This window comes from Dipodomys ordii, unplaced genomic scaffold (assembly GCF_000151885.1).
Source record: "Dipodomys ordii isolate 6190 unplaced genomic scaffold, Dord_2.0 Scaffold15, whole genome shotgun sequence".
NCBI classification, from domain to species: domain Eukaryota; kingdom Metazoa; phylum Chordata; class Mammalia; order Rodentia; family Heteromyidae; genus Dipodomys; species Dipodomys ordii.
In genome coordinates this window covers 14060990-14077936 of record NW_012267231.1, presented here as the reverse complement: position 1 = coordinate 14077936, position 16947 = coordinate 14060990, and the positions used below count along the sequence as shown (strand labels likewise).

The window sequence follows — 16947 nt, the reverse complement described above, 5'->3', positions numbered from 1 at the left end:
TGCTTATGTGGTGCTGAGGAATCGAACCCAGGGCCTCATGCATGCAAGACAAGCTCTCTACCACTGGGCCACCTTCCCAGCCCCCAAACAATAATCTTTGGAAATACATTAACCCGGGTACTGATGGCTCGTGCCTGAGATCTGCAGATCGCAAAGCCAGCCCAGGTAGGAAAGTCTGTGAAACCACCTTCAATTAACCACCAGAAAACTGGAAATGGTGATATGGCTCAAAGTGCTAGAAGTGCTAGCCTGAGAAAGCTCAGGGACAGCACCCAAGCTGAGTTCAAGTCTCACAACACACACACACACACACACACACACACACACGCACACACACACACACGCACGCACACACACACCAATAGAAAAATACTAAGAATAAGTTACAAAAGCAGAAAGTTATGGAGGAACCAAAAAAAAAAAGATATATGAGAGAGAAGAAATGGCAGAATAGCAGAAGTACATCCTTCATTCAGGACTTTGACCTTTCTAGTGAAAAGGCTGAGACTAAAATGGGGACCAGTGGTAAGCGTGACATTGATCAAGATGCACTGTACTTACAACCTGACTTACGGAATTGAAGCCTCTTTGTACAACTACTTAATGTAAAATAAAAATAAAATAAATTTTAAAAAGAACTTTAAAACAGGTGGAGACCGGCAGGGTAGGCTTGTTTTGTTTCGTTACTACCCTCAGTTGAGGTTTTGTGCTGGCTGCTGGGGATAGAGCAGAGGACAGGAAAACCAAGGCTCCTGTTCTCGTGACATGGTACATTATTATTATGCGTGACCATGATCACACAGCAGTTCGGGGCAGGAGAGGTGGTCCAGTGCAGTCCCTGGAGCTTTAGTAGTGAGAGGATGCTAGCTAGGCAGGGCTGGGCAGTAGGGCCCGGAGTGCTGTTTGGGGAGCAGAGAAGCAAATGGGAAAGGGAGAAAGTCAGTCAGTGGGGCTGTGGCTCAGGACAGAGGTGGTGCGGGCGGAGCAGGTATGGAGGGCGGAACGGGTGTGGAGGGCCCTGGGCAGGGAGCCACCAGCTGTATTAAGTCATCTAGACTTTTTCCCATGAGAATGTTAAGTTCAGCCTTTTATTGTCAGTTTTTCCAACTGCTTAAACTTCTTCTGTCTTAGAATAATTAGATATATAATTAGATGAAATGGTCCCCCCTCCCCCCCCCAGGCCCCTCTTCCTCCCCCCCCTCCCCCGGCATGGCGAAGGGATGGGTGCCAGCCTACCCGGTTTCCTCTGGAAGGACAGAGATGAGGCTGCTGTCCAGCGGGACCTGGCAGGGGTCCTGGGGCGGCGAGTCTGAACCCCTCGTCTCCTGGCTGGCGATGCGCTGCTGCTGCAGGCCCCACTTCCTGGCTACGTTGTGAATCGTCAACCTTTTCTTCTCCTAGAAGAGGCAGTTGTGACAGGGATAACAGAACGCAAATGTTGAAAATTCTAGGCGCATATTGTTTATACCATCTTATAATGTGTTAAGCAAGATTGCTTCTTACAAGCAGCTACCTGTGCATTCAAATATCTTAGTAATGGCTTATCATCCCAAAAGAAAAATTATATATGAATAGTTACTTCTTGGGAACTGAATTTTATTAAAAATGATTTACAATCCTCTCAGGAGTGAAAATTTACTACCTGAAATTTAATTGCACAGAAACTTATATGCTTCTGGCTGGGAAGGAGGTTTAGTGGTAGAGTGCTTGCCTAGTATGCATGAAGCCCTGGGTTTGATTGGTCAGTATCACATAAGCAGAAAAAGCCAGAAGTGGTGCTGTGGCTCAAGTGGTAAAGTGCTAGCCTTGAGCAAAAAGCAGCCCTGAGTTCAAGCCCTAGGACTGGCAAAAAAAGGAAAGAAAGAAAGAAAGAAAGAAAGAAAGAAAGAAAGAAAGAAAGAAAGAAAGAAAGAAAGGAAGGAAGGAAGGAAGGAAGGAAGGAAGAAAGGAAGGAAGGAAGGAAGGAAGGAAGGAAGGAAGGAAGAAAGAAAGAGAAAGAAATTTATATGCTTCTGTCTTTAAATAGAAGAGTGATCCTATTTTAATTGTCCTGACCCATAATGACAACAACTACGGTGGGAAAATCTTGGGGTGGGGGAGAGAGGGGATCCGGGCTTCAGGTCTCACATCATGAACGTCAATGCCTTCAAATGAAGCACAGACAGCAGCCAGACTACCGAAAGGAGCTGTGCGAGGATGAAGGGTTTCTTGATCCTTAGCACCGTTCTACAAGAATAGAAATGAATTCTGACCTCCAGCAATGTGTCAGGGTAGTGCACCCCAAGCTTTAAGAGGCTTCATTTTTACCTAGACAACTTTCAAGCCTCACCTCATCCCCAGGCCTGTGTCTTTGGAGTGGGGTCAAGGGTTGGCAGGCCTGACTGTATTGGTGTTAGGAATAAAAAGATAGAATGTGAGGTTTAAAAACCAATATCCAAATGGCTCTGGTGCTCACGCCTGTAATCCCAGCTACTCAAGAGGCTGAGATCTGAGGATCAGAGTTTGAGCTAGCTGGGGCAGGAAAGTCCGTGAGACTCCATCTCAAATTAATCAGCAAAATAATGGACTGGAGGTGTGGCTTTGTTTTCCCATGGAGAATCAGCTGGGTAGGATACCAGCTCTGGTGTATATTTTACAATATACATTTTATTCCTAAGTGCAGGTGTATTTCTACACAGCAACTGTCTGTAAGTACATACTTGTGTGACAGAAATGAAAAAGCTGGACAGAGGTCCCGGGTCATCCTAGCTACTCTGAGGCTGAGACCTGCAGGAATTGCAGTTCAAAGCCACCCTATGCAGGAAAGCCCATGAGACTCCACCTCTAAGCAAGCAGCAAAATGACAGATTGGAGGCATGACTCAAGTGGTAAGAGTGCCAGCCATGAGTTAAGATCGCCAGGTTGAGAGCTCAAGGCTCTGAGTTCAATCCCCAGGACTGGCAGAAAAACAAGAGTCAGAGAGAGAAAAAAAACTGGCACACACATACACACATGCGTGCTCGCACGCGCGCGCGCACACACACACACACACACACACACACACACACAAGAGTTTGCATGTGCGCAAACCCTTAGAGCAGGGGGATGGGGGAGGCATGCACACAGAGGCCCCGCAGGCCCGGCCCCAGCGACCTTCAGCAAGGACTGTTTATGGCTCTCACGCTTCTTCTCCTCTTCTTTCTTGGCCACAACAGACGCCACACGCCTTTCTTCTTCCTAGAAAACAGGTTTAAGGGGATTACAAAGCGTCACCATCTGGGACCCTGGTGACTCTGGGCCTGGCTGTCACCGTCTACCTGACAGGCAGCGAGGTCTCAGCCTTTCTTCTCCTAACGCTCTCCTCTCAACGCTGAGCAGCTGAGCACAGCAGGACAGCAGGCAGCGAGCAGTGGGAAAGGCCAGCCATGTTGGGTAATTTTTCTTGGCACACATTTTCCTTGTAATTTTGTCAATCATACTCCAATAAAGCTGGCGGGGTCGGGGGTGGGGGGACTGGGATATATTACTGTTAGGTTTACAAAATTTTAAGAACCAGTCATAACCCTAGTGTGTTCATTCAGCAATTACCATGCATCACTCTATCAGGATATGTCATCTTTCCTCCCTGAAGAATGTCATTTTCTTAAAGTTTGTTGTTCTGGAGTTTGAACTCACAGCCTCACACTTGGCTAGGTATGTGCTCTATTACTTGAGATGCTCCCCACCTCTGTTTGCTTTATTTTTGAGGAATAGGGCCTCAAATATATGCAATCATCCTATGTGCATGTCCAGCAAAGCCAGAGTGACAGGCATGTGCCATGCTGCCTGGTTTTTATAGATTGAGATGGGGGTCTCATAAACGTTTTGCCTGCACCGGCCTCCAATTGTGATCCTTCTGCTTTGTGCCTCCAGAGTGGCTAGGATTACAGCTGTGAGTCCTCATGCCCACTAAGAATGTAAAACTGTAACAGAGTAAATTACAACCATCTCACTTTAAATTCCTCAGTAAGAAAAAAAATTGCAGGTGCTGAAAATGACGCCATAACTTGAGAAAACAAGTTCTTCCTAATACATAAGCTTGAAAATATCTTTATAGAACATGGGGCCTGGGGGGAGGTAACCCATTAGAAATAATGAAGTAGAACTCTTAAAAATGAAAATGGCTGGGTGCCGGTGATTCACACCTTTAATCCTACTTACTCAGGAGGCTGAGATCTAAGGATCGTATTCAAAGCCGCCCGGGCAGAAAAGTCGGTGAGACTCATCTCCAATAAAACACCAGACAACCAGAAGTGGGGCTGTGGCTTAAGTGGTTGAGTGCTCCGCCTTGAGCTGAAGAGCTGAGCCCAGAGTTCAAGTCCCATGACTGATGTTTAAAAAAAAAAAAGAAAGAAAGAAAGAAAAAGAAAATGGACAGGCAATGCAATGAAATTCACTAGATGGTGCTCAGTCCAAGATCACAGGGTGGAACTGCACATCAGCGAACGTGGAGACAGTCAAGTGCTGTCACAGACCTCAGCCATTCTAGCCACCTGCCTCATGCAGCCAGTCCCCGCACACAGCAGGTACGCGGCAGGCATTCTGCTAAGGAGCAAACCACTAAATATACAAGGAAGCTGTTCAATGCTCCCCAAACTGGAACTGTGGGGCCACAGCGGGCAGATTCCAGGGGCCACTGCTGGGTTTGCCTGTGGTCCTCCATCAATCCTGCACCAATGGGCACACCCACCACAGGTACATGTTTGACCAGACCCTCATGGATGGACCTCATCCTGCACACAAACACACACACATATACACACAATGTATATGTATTATATACACACATGCATATGTACTAGAATCGTAAGGAAAACATGCTCCAGAAGCTGGTCTACCGAACATGTATCTGGAGACCTAGTTTAAAGCATTTCACTAAAAATCATACAAACACAAACTATCTCAGGGTGAAAAAAGAAGGTGACAATCTACTAGAAGGTTCTTGTAAGTCTTCAACATGCTGTGTCACTACTAGAGAGAAGACCAAGACCAGAACCACAACTGTATCCTGTTAGAAATGGAAGCTTTTGCTTTTTTTTATTTTAATAATAAGGAAATTTATTTCTATAATTTTAAAGAGATGAGAAAGGAGGAATTCGAGTTCAGTAATTATCTGCCATATAATTCAGTTATTATAAGGGGAATTGAATTGGATGTGATTTTTGTGGTGCACTTAAATTGTCTTTTACAATAACGAAAATAAATATTCTTAAAGACTAAGTAGCTGGAGGCTCACGCCTGTCATTGTAGCTACTCAGGAAGTTGAAATCTGAGGATCATGGTTCAAAGCCAGCCCAGGTAGGAAAGTCTGTGAGATCCTTATCTCCAATAAACCACTAGAAAACCAGAAGTGGTACTATGGCTCAAGTGGTAGAGGGCTTGCCTTGAGCTGAAGAGCTGAGGGACAGCGTCCAGGCCCAGAGTTCAAGCCCCATGACCGGGATAAAATTAGAAATTAAATTAGAAATTTAGCATTATTTTATGGCATCGCAAAGCTGGCCTGGACACTCTGAATTGTTTTGTGAAGCAAACCATGAAGTATAACCTATTTGGATAAAAATGCATAGAAGAGCAGAACCTCGCTGTCAGTGCGGGGCCCCTCCTTGTGGCCCCTCCGTGCGTGGATGAGCTGTGGGCTGCTTATTCCAATGGCACCGGTGTGCACGCCGTCCACATGCTTCCCAGATGATTTCATAAGATTGTCTAAAAGAACTCCAGCTTCTACTGGAGGCAGTGGGGCTCTAAAAGGAAACCTAAACCTTGGAAAAGTGGATTTTCACCAAGCCAACTTAAATACTGAGTGTCTTAAGCCATTTTTAGACCTGATACCTATACTATTTCAGTTATTATGGAATAACTAAATTCAGAAATAAAACCCTTAATTGTGAAGATAAGCTATAAATCTATTGGTAAGGAGGGGAAAAAAAACTGTAGAATTCTGGCACTTTCATGATACGAGTCTAACTCTGGGACCAAAGCCATGTTCCTTACAAAGCTTGGGAAGGGAGGAGAAGGGTCAATCTGGTATCAGAAATACTGCCTTTCTCCTTACTTTACACCCGATTCAGAAAGAATTTCAGGTTAATTAAGCAGTGCAATGATTTAATATATTTCTTAATAACCTAGATTATACTTTGTAGCAGATTACAGCTCTACCACAGTGCACATATTATAAGGAAGAATTCTGTTCCAAAATAAATAAGAGCCTAATATGGGCAGCACTTTATTATGCAGAAGTTTAAAAGTTAACTGGCAATGTGTGTTTAACACTGGCCTTCAGGACTTCAGAATAGATGTGTATAAGCAGCCCTTGTTTTCCTTGGGTCTACAGACTATTAAAGCACACTTAAACACCAAAGGTCTTTTTGTTCTAGAAGAGACAGCCAGTACTTTGGGGAAAACAATCTCTTCTGATGTTAGGGAATCCATGTCGCCTCACTTTGCTGGCTCAGGAATGTCTGTGGTCACACACGGGGCAGAGTGGAACATGGGGGTCACACTGAGGTAACACCATCACCGACGTGGGCTCCTGATTCCTTCAGCAAGCCAGGAGCAGCATTTCAACCCTCTGTGTGTGGCTAAGTCTTCCTGTGATGGAATGTGTCACCAACAAAACAGGTTCTGTGACCCACGGGGAGACAAGGGAGAGAAGCATGCCTTGCCGGCACTAACTAGTTGTGTCTGCTACAACAGAGACTAACCAGCACTAACTAGTCAGCACTAACTAACCAGCAGGAATGGCTTTGTCTGTGGTGAGCTGTTGCCTATCTTGGAAAGCTGAGGACAAAACAAGTTCATGCAAAGACTGGCTGGCTTCTGTGGCCTGGTTCTAGCGTGGGGCTCAGGGTCACTGCCACCATTCTTTGCATTTTTTCTTTTTCCTTATGTGGTGCTGAGGAATCGAACCCAGGGCCTCATGCATGCAAGGCAAGCGCTCTACCACTGAGCCACCTTCCCAGCCCTCTTTGCATCTTCTCTAGCAATGCCCCAGGCTGCAAATCTGACCACAGGGGTTGCGAGACGCCCATCTCCTGGCTCCCCTTGGTTCACAGAGGAACCGTGTTGAAGCCATTAACCCTCAGCCCGTTGTTCCAGTGGTGCGTGTCACTTCCAGCAGGGCTGGTTCCACACCTAGTCACTAGGGTGTTGGCCCTCACTGTGAAGTCTGACCTTCGCAATCTTTGATTTTTTTGGTCAGTCATGAGGCTTGAACTCGGGACCTGGGTGCTGTTCCTGAACTCTTTTACTTAAGGCTAGCACTCTACCACTTTGAGCCACAGCACCACTTCTGGGTTTTCTGGTGGTTAATTGGATATAAGTCTTACGGACTTTCCTGTCCAGGCTGGCTTCAAACTGTGATCCTCAGATTTCAGCCTCCTGAGTAGCTAGGATTACCGGATTACCACTAGCAACTGGGTACCATCTAGCTTTTATCTTATTAGATTCTTGTTATTTTTCTAGACAAGCAGTCAGTGCACCCTTCCTGTGAAGAGTCATACAGCCAATGCTTAGGCTTTTGTGGGCTATCCAATCTCTATTGACCTATCTTTTTTCTTTTTCATAATGCTGTTTAAAAGCCCCATTGAGAGCCTGACTGCTACATAAACCGATGTCGTGGATGTGGCCTGCGAGTGGAGCGACCATGCCCTGTTCTGCACTACTGGTGGCAGGAAACCCATGTTGCACTCGGCTTGCTCCAACTGACATCATACTGAGACTTCTCTGGGTCTCTAAGTTATGGAACTGTTAGGCATCTTGTGTGTGTTCTGTGTTACGCCCCACAGTAGGCACAAGTGTGCCCAATTCAAAACGCCAACAAACATTTCTAGTGGGCACATGCTGCTCCCTAGTGGCCAATCCATGAAGTGCACACATGCCATCTCTAACCAGTGGAGGCCAGAGCTGGGCAAGTGCTGAGTTTATTCTGTTCATCCCTGTGTGGGGAGGTTACTTCACAGTTCAGGCTTCCTGCTAGCCTACACCACGTCTAGATCCAACTTCCAACAGTCTCACGATTACTCCCAGCTCTGGCCAAACACAAACCAGTCCACTGCCGGTCACATTTTATCAGAAGAAAGCATGGTTGTTTATCTACAAATTGTTCACAGACACTATAGCCCTTAAGTGCTCAGGTCCCCTGCATGTAAACCTTGCCAATCCCTGCCCTGGATGGGCCTGATTCAAACCTGTCTACCCATCAGTGCCATCACACTCATCTTCACTCTGCGCAGATAAAACCCCCTCATGCCTAAGATACAGACATTGGTCCATGACAGACAGCATAGCCTTGTCCAGACCCCACGCCTGGCACAGCTGCCCCTGCACGCACCTGCTCATCACCCCGGGCTCCTACCCATGCCAACTGTGTTACCTACCATATGCCCAAGACTTAAAAAAAGAGTCTAACCTCCTTCTGATACCAAGTACCTGAGGCCTCACCTGTCAGACCTCCTTCCTCCACATTCTCCCCGGTGCTCCACCCTCTCCACACATCTGTCCTCTGTCTGCATTGCTACTCCAAGTATTTGAATTTCAGGATGTGTTCTGCTTCTCTGTAACTCAGGGCTTGCCTTGCTCTGAGTTACTTTTGCTTTGTGTGTATGCATGAGCATGTATGTGCATGTGCGTGAGTGCATGAGTGTGTGCATGGGTACACCTAAACACACAGGATTTTACACTGTCCTGAACGCAGGACACCTTGTTCTCCAGTGGCAGTGTGTGCATGCCCATGGGGGCAGCAGAGGCTGCCAGTGGCTTCAAGGTGCCTGGGAGGGAGAGGAGCTTCCACAATGCCTCTGGGCAGAAGAAACCTCACGGTCTGCTCACTAAGTAGCTAGGCTCAGACACATCCCTGCCATCTAGTGGCCATTTGAAAACATCATGTAAGCTCCAAGCAAAGTATTTGACTTCACCAGTTGTGTGGGACCTGTCAGGCATTTCCCAGCCTTCCCAGCTGACCCCCAGACCAGACCCAACCCCCTATTTCCTGTTCCACACGAATCTGGGCATGGTACTTGTTTTTATCACCAATGATCCAGTGGTAAAACACAATGAAAGCTCAGCTTTGCGAAGACGGGCAGGGACAGGAAGGAGCACGCGTGTTGCTAGCTGTAGCAGGTGGCTAGGGACTTGGGACATCTACAAGGTCCTGAGAATGAAGAATGAGTTCTAACACTGAAGGGGAAGCTGCCTTCCTCGTGTCAGAAATGCCAACCTCAAGAAGTGGTGCTGTGACTCAAGCGGTAGAGCGCTCACCTTGAGCTGAAGAGCGCAGGGACAGCGCCCAAGCCCAGAGTTCAAGCCCCATGACTGACAAAAAAAAAAAAATCAAAAGAAATGCCAACCTCCTGTTTTCTTGGCAAGTTTCTATCCCCAAACACCATACATTGCGTGGAGAGGTGGCAGCTAAAATATTGAAGGAGAGGAGAGGCAAGTAGAGACAGAGAGGAAGAGCTATCCACAATCCATATGGCGCACCTCAGCAGCCACACAAGGTTTTACACTCAACCTCATTCCCGACCACCCATGATGTCACTCATCCAAGTCCATACTCCTCATTCCCATGGTCTTGGTTAGAAATGAAGCAAGAATAACAGGCAGACACAGTGATAAACTCTGCTACCAGGCACCTGAAGTAGTGTGCAATCCTGAGGATGCCCCTCCCGCCCGCGAGTCACCCTGGCCATGGGTCTCGTGGGCACCCAGCTGGCCGTGCTCACCGTGACCCTCTTCATGTCGAGCTGGCGCAGCTGCATCATGTTCTGAAGAACCGTGTGCTTGTACCATGACTCCTGAGCTATGGGGTTGCCATCAAAAGTGATGTCGGATAGCGAGGTGGAGTCGGCAAGGCACGCAACACTTTCAAAGCTGCAGGGGAGGCAGACACCAAATTAGAGTTCAGCCTTCACACCGCCCATCCTTACCTCCACAGCTGTCTATAAACTTTCTGCACAACATTTGGAGAAGATGAGTCAGTGTTCCCAAACCCCCGATGCCAATGCCCAGCCCAGTGACTCGCTACCACCAGCTAACCATGTGGGGTCACGCTTGCTGGCAATTGCATGTCTTCCCAGAGGTGGGGCGTATTATGATGGTCTGTCCATCCTAGGACCCCTCCACCTGCTGTCCTGACACTCAAGGCCCCTCACTCCTGAAGCTTCTCAAACCTGCATGGCATTTGACAGCCTTAAGTCAGCCTCTCGCCAAGAAATCTTGAGAGTTTTGACTGGAGGGTGGGATTACAGAAATAACCTGGAGCCCAGTGTGCATTTTAATTTTAGGCCCTTGGCTGAGAAGCCCAGGAAATGTGTGTGTGTGTGTGTGTGTGTGTGTGTGTGTGTGACTGATCATGCATACACACTGGTGACTGACCACATGTAAGTGACTGTCCATACATGTCAGTGCCCATCCACACCCCCTTGCCCAGAAAGCCATTACTGAGATGGAAGCAGGAAGTCACTGGAGATTTTAAGCCAGGAGATTTGATGTGATCAGAAAGGCATTTCAGGAAAATCACAATCAGGTCGATATGGAGGGTGAAAGGGAAAAACAGTAGGTCATTGTCAAAATGGTACTACAGACTGGACTGTAGTATCGGAGGTGAACAAGGCCCATGATACTGGTGGAGTTTGGCCTGGGATGGACAGACTTTGGTGATGAAGGAGCAGTGCAGGGCATCCAGGTCCCTCCAACAAATGCAGCTGTGGTCATATGCTATATACTTTGTTGAAAGTATTGGACTCTATTTACAATGACTGCATGTTATTACATAGAAATGACTTCCGAAAAGTCAGTTGAGAGAAAATCAAGATTTATGGAAACACATTTGACAACTCCCCTTCTCATCTTCTTTGCCTGGAACACTGCCCCCAGTGGCCGCTGGCTACTAGGATCCTTTCCTCCTCCAGCTCTCACAGGGTGGCCTCACTCACTTCAATCTTAAAATGAACCTAAGGGAGACGGTAATGCTGCACAGCCAGACTGAGGAAATCACCAAGTCCTTGGACACACCCTATCAGCTGACCCACCTGACTCCGCCTACCATGCAGTAAGTAGGAAATAGGTGTGTACTTGTGTGCACTGAATGAATGAATAGACTAGGATGAACAAAATGATTCCAAAGGGAATCACTGCCAAAAAGCCCCTAACGGGTTTTTCTTACATTGGTTTTGAAATGATCAGTTAAAAGATCATGATATTCATAAATCATTGTAATATACAAATACAGATGTCACTAATCAAATGGATGCATTAAAAATACAAAGGATATATTCAAATGCATAGAAAAATTGGATAGCTTCATTAAATTCTAATTTATTTTATTCTATGTATTTACAGTGTGCAGAACAGAGAATCAGAGAATATGATTTGTGTCTCATTGCTAATCATAATTTTAAAATAAAGTCATAGTACCTACAACTTCGCATCTCTATGTCTCAAGTATTCTTTTGGGGAATAAAATAGGCCCAACAATTATCAACCAGATTCATCTACTAGTGACTGAGTGATGCTAGGCAAGGAATGAAACAGGCTTAAACTGCATGTCCAGGAAATAGAGTCATCTGGAAGCTCATTAGGGCTTCAAGTACAAGAAGAAGGCCCAGGGAGGGAGCAGCACAGCCAGCCTTAGCTGGCTTCAGCTGGTTCCGGCCTCACTCTAGCTCCCGGACCAGGTGCCAGGGCAGACACCAGACAGAAGTCTTTGTGCTCTGAATGGTTATAGTAGAGTAATAATAAATCTGTTTGTTTAGTCCAGGAGATTCCTCACTAAATTCCATTTCCATCTGCAAGGCATCTGACCAGTAAACAGCCCAGACAGTACTCTTAAGTACAAATGCAGGCTCATGGAGGATTATGGCCTATCTAGCCAAAGAAAATCAAAGTCAGACTTCCTAAGAAAAAAAACAAGAACCTGGAAATAGAAGAGTATAGTGGAGTACTGGCTCTTAAAAAATTTATTTTTCTTTGTTTCTCTTCTCTATTCCTCCTTCTGTTTTTTGTGTGTATGTATGGATGTACATTTATATGTATATAATGTATATAATATGTAATACATATGCAGGTGTTAAGAACATTCATTAGAGTAACGAAACAAAAACTTTGTTCTGAACACTGACATTTAACTCACATCTGACTGCCATCTTTTCCCAGTTCCCCCGTGGCTCTGCCCAGTACCACTCCCACCTCCTGTCTGTGGAGAATCCTGAGAGGCACAGTCTGTCCCTAACTGCCTGAAGGCCAATTGTAGAGGGAAGAGAACATGCCAGCCCCTTTTATGCTTACTTAACAAAATACAGAGGAAAAAAAAAGTCAAATGCTCATGCTTGTACATGGGTATGCCATGTACTAACCTAACAATTCCAAATATTAGTTACTGTTCTCCAAGTAGAAAGCTCCCACCATGAATTAGGCACTTTGGCAAAAGGATTTTGACTTTTGATGTTCCATATGCTATCAGGAGCTCTGGAATAATGGAAAGCTCACCTGCTTGTGGCATCAGTATCAGTATGCTCTCAGGAACCCCGAAACAATGGAAAGCTCAGCTCTTTCGTAGGCATCAGTGAGAACTTTCCTATTAGTCACTCTGGGCCCCCCAAGTAAGATGAAACGGACAGTGGAACACGCTGACAAGCAGCCACTGGAGGTAATTTGGAGCACTTCTAAACCAACATGACCACCACCAGTGAGGGATACACACACAGCGCAGGACAGCACTATGGACAAGAGGGCAAACTTTATATGCCAGACAATCTTCTCTTTTAAAAAAAATGAGGAAGGGATGGTAATGAGAATGCACTGAGGGCCTTGGCTGAACCATTCTCCACCACAGGAACTACAGTTCCTTCTGTGAATGGCCGGGGACACAGCCAAAAGTGAAAAGCACAAGAAGAACTTAGAGGAAGATGAGGGCATCATGGAAGATGACAGGAGCCAGCCTGACAAATCAGACACATTTTGAGTTACAAAACAACATCAAAGGACTGTAACCCTTTGTTCCTGAATATAAAAACCTTCTGCAGAAAAAGGTACAAATCTTGAGGGATGAACATAGGCCTAGCTGCAGGAAACACTGATGTATTGTAACAGCTAGTGCAAAGCTTGCAAAGCAGAACTCCAAACATTAACACTTTGGTAGTGGAATGAAAGGCAGTGGGTAAGGCAGATCTGCTCTGTCTACCAAGAAGGAAACAGATGTGAGCTAGACTCAGGGGGAGCTGTGGGCTGGTCCTCAACATACTAACAAGGATCTGAGAAATGTGAGTCTCAGCGGAGGGCAGAGTCATGGAAGAGAAGGATGGAGAGGCATAGAGGGAAGATGAAGAGTCATGGGGTGGGGTGATGGACAGTCATGGAGGAAGATGGACAGTCATGGAGGGGAAGATGGGGAGTCATGATGGTGGAGTGGAGAGTCATGGAGGAGGAAGGACAGTCATGGAGGGGAAGATGGGGAGTCATGGTGGTGGAGTGGAGAGTCATGGAGGAGGAAGGACAGTCATGGAGGGGAAGATGGACAGTCATGGCGGTGGGATGATGGAGAGTCATGGAGGAGGATGTGGAGTCATGGAGGGGAAGATGGACAGTCATGGCGGTGGGATGATGGAGAGTCATGGAGGAGGATGTGGAGTCATGGGAGAGGAAGATGGACAGTCATGGTGGTGGGATGAATGGGAGTCATGGAGGTAGGGTGATGGAGCGCCTCTCCTATCTTGATCAGGTAGACAGATGGCTGTCTACCTTGAGGCCTTGGACTTCCACAGGCCCTGGATGCACGCTGCTGGCTCACAGCCATGAACACACTTAGCTCAGCCACCACCTGCCCCAGCAGGCTTTCTCCACTTCCCTTCCCCGAGCTGGTGTGCAGCCCGCTCTGCCCTCTGAGGCCTCCATGTCCACAGCTAACTCTCCCACACTGCCTTGTAACTGGTGATCTGTGCCCATCTCCCTCCCCAGACATTGTCCCTACCTAGATAACCATGCAGAGGCACCGGTGGACTGAACACACAGATACAGAAGAGCCTTTTATCTCTGCGACATCCTGCATGCAGCTGTGCACTGTGCTCCTGTCTAGAGGCCAGCACCTGAAAGGGGATGAAAGGAACCTGCCTGCCACGCTCACCATGGCTGGACTGTCCTCCACAGCTGCTATGAGTAGCCTGCCCACTACACCTGCCGCGAGTGGACTGCCCCCGCCCCCACCACCCACAGACTGCCTGCCACACCTGCCACTCACGAACTGTCCACCATATCCGCCACGAGCCCCTGCCCCCTACGAGTGCCCACACTGGAGTTACACAGGTGACATCAGATTTGGGAACTTTCTGAGCTTCCACACCAGACACCTGATTGGATGCAAATGGCCCACTCAGAACCCAGTAAGTCAGCAAGGGCCCAGGAGGTCCTGCGGCCGTTTGGGACGTGTTCGTTTGCCAGATGCTATTTGAGGTTCCCCCAGGGGAGCCCTAACAGGGGCCATGCGTTGCTGTTCCTGTCCTCCTCGGCCTGTGCTGCCTCTGGGTCACTGGGATGAATCCTGGCAACTCTGCCATGCCAGCACACAGTAGGGCGACAGCGGCTCGCTGAGATACCAGTGTCTTAAGGTGTTCAGAAACATTTTCAAGGCTCGCTCCTGCCCTGTCCTCACCATGCCACTTCCTGACCACGTGTGCCAACAAAGCAGTGGAAAATCGACTTTGCCGGAAACACCAGGGGAAGGCGTTGGCTGAACCTGGCCGGAAACCCCCGGGGAAGCAGTGGTCAGTTGGGAACAAGTGCCCAGAAACTGCTGACTCACCCAGGCCTCCACGGCCTGGGCAATCAAGTTATAAATACTAAGTCCCATCAATCTCAGCAGCAAGCTTACCGAAGTCAGTGTAACAGTGAAGAACAGAACAGTCTAACAGAAAATAAATCTTTCTACAGAGCGGAGAAGGAAGAGCAAATGAACTCTGCCTCCTGCTGGCTCTGCCTTCTAGAGACAGCGCGGGCATCACACCAGGCACAACGAGGGGAAAAGCAATGACCAGGAGACACACAGAGATGGTGCTGGCTTTATGGTCAGAAGCACAGGTCCATCGCTGGAAGAGAGGCTCTGAACTCTTCCAGACTTAACTTCTTCTCTCTCATAAAACCAAGAAAGAACAGAGGGGCAGTGGAAGAACCTAGTTCAAACTAAGAAACCAGAGCAAAGGGAAAGGTGAAAAAGAGGGGGAGGGAAAGGGAAAGAGGGAGGAGGAGGGGAAAGGGGGAAGAGGAAGGATCTTTTGCACTGAGAAGTGAATTTGCACTGAGATCTCCCACACTGGCACTGAATGAGCTATTATTACAATAGAAAGGATACTGTGCTTTTAAACATCTGGAAAACAACATTTGCATGTTCCTATAGGCCACCTCCAAGAGCACTGATTCTAAGCAGACACCAAGCAAAAGGCAGCCATGGCCTAATTAGCAGGCAGCTCAGTGACAAATACAGCCTCTCTGCTAAGACTGCTTCCCAGCCAGACGAACTGTGGGGGATAACTGATGAGAGAAATTCAAATGCAACTGACCAGGGCACAGAGTGTCAAACGAAGGACAGCAGAATGCATGCTGAAACTGCCCGGCCCCAGCATGTTACCAAAGAGCCACTGTCAAGTACAAGATAAAAAAGGTCGCTGTGCACCGATGCCCTCGCTCTGGCATTAGAGGTAATAATGCACACAGAGCTCCGTTTTTCCACAAAGAACTTTGGCATAAAGCTCTCTCACCATTTTCAAATGTAAAACCTTACATGTCAGTGAAATTCTCTGGGCTGTTCATGCTCAGACCACAAGCGAGTTAGTTCCACATGACCAGGGGGAGGGGAGTGTCCCCCACTTACCTACAAATGTTGTTGAAGCTGAGAAACAGGCGCTGGAGGCAGGGCAGGTTATCCACATCTCTCTGGAAGGGAACAAAGCAAAGATGTGTCAGCTAAAGGGCTGAGAATCCTTTCTCGCTCGCCACTTCCATGTCCTGCAGCCTGGGCGCACGCTGCTTTTCTACGGGCCCCAGAGCTCCATCTCCACTGCAGAGGGAGTGGGAGGGCTCGGCACCTCTGCAGAGCGCGCTGCAGTGCTCCGGAGGCAGAGCCCGAGGACTGCAGGGCGGGCAGGAGGCGGCGGCCGCTGGCCTCCTAGGCATGCTTTTGGGCAAGACGCCAAAATGCTACGTCAGCATTTACTGTAGTGCACGCGCAAGCACACACACACACACACACACACACACACACAGTACCATCAAACACTTGGGGAAAGTCACTATTAAAGGAAGCCAATGGGAACGCCTTCTGCTTTCAATGTGCACAATTAGAATTCCAGGGCTGCACGCCCCATAGGAGTCTCAAACCACCTGGAATATACCACTCAGATAATAAATGAACCAATTCTGACAACTTCCCTAGCAATACCAAAGCAGGTCACAGCAGGCAACCTCTAATCTCAGCCCCAGCAGAGGTCCTTGCTGGAGATGTGGCTGTTAAAAAAAGAAAGGAAAAAAGAAAAAGAAAACAAAGCAAAACAAAGAAACCCCACCAAACATTGACCCTTCGTAAATACTGCAATGTTTACCCCCAAGGGACTTTAAAGGTAATTACCAGCAGAAGTCCCCGGTTCTGATAAGCAGAAAGCATCTCATCAAGCAGCAAGCTCCACAAAGGAGGTCCAGAGGTGCCCTGTCTGAGCTGAGATACCTAGAATCCCCACCCTTACCCCCATCCAAAGTACCACACCTCTTATAAGAGATCTTTTTAATTTATAGTCATTTCCAGTTATGTGAGCTTGAATAATAAAATTGTAAGCATAAATATTTTACCTATTATTGTGACCAATATTTAAAAGATATTATGAGGGCTGGGAAGGTGGTTCAGTGGTAGAATGCTTGCCTTGCATGCATGAGGCCCTGGGTTTGATCCCT

The 16947-nt window shown here is 47.4% G+C and overlaps 1 protein-coding gene across 2 annotated transcripts in view; it reads right to left on the bottom strand.

Annotated features, from left to right (window-relative positions):
* Lrrc49 (leucine rich repeat containing 49) overlaps nucleotides 1-16947 on the bottom strand; it is a 48789-nt gene that overhangs the window by 10077 nt on the left and 21765 nt on the right. For both annotated transcript variants that reach the window (XM_013011990.1, XM_013011989.1), the window contains 4 exons: nucleotides 15875-15936; nucleotides 9738-9885; nucleotides 3133-3216; nucleotides 1237-1397 (listed from right to left, as the gene is read on the bottom strand). In XM_013011990.1, the coding sequence (XP_012867444.1) occupies nucleotides 1237-1397; nucleotides 3133-3216; nucleotides 9738-9885; nucleotides 15875-15936 (455 nt within the window). The remainder of the gene's footprint in view (nucleotides 1-1236; nucleotides 1398-3132; nucleotides 3217-9737; nucleotides 9886-15874; nucleotides 15937-16947) is intronic.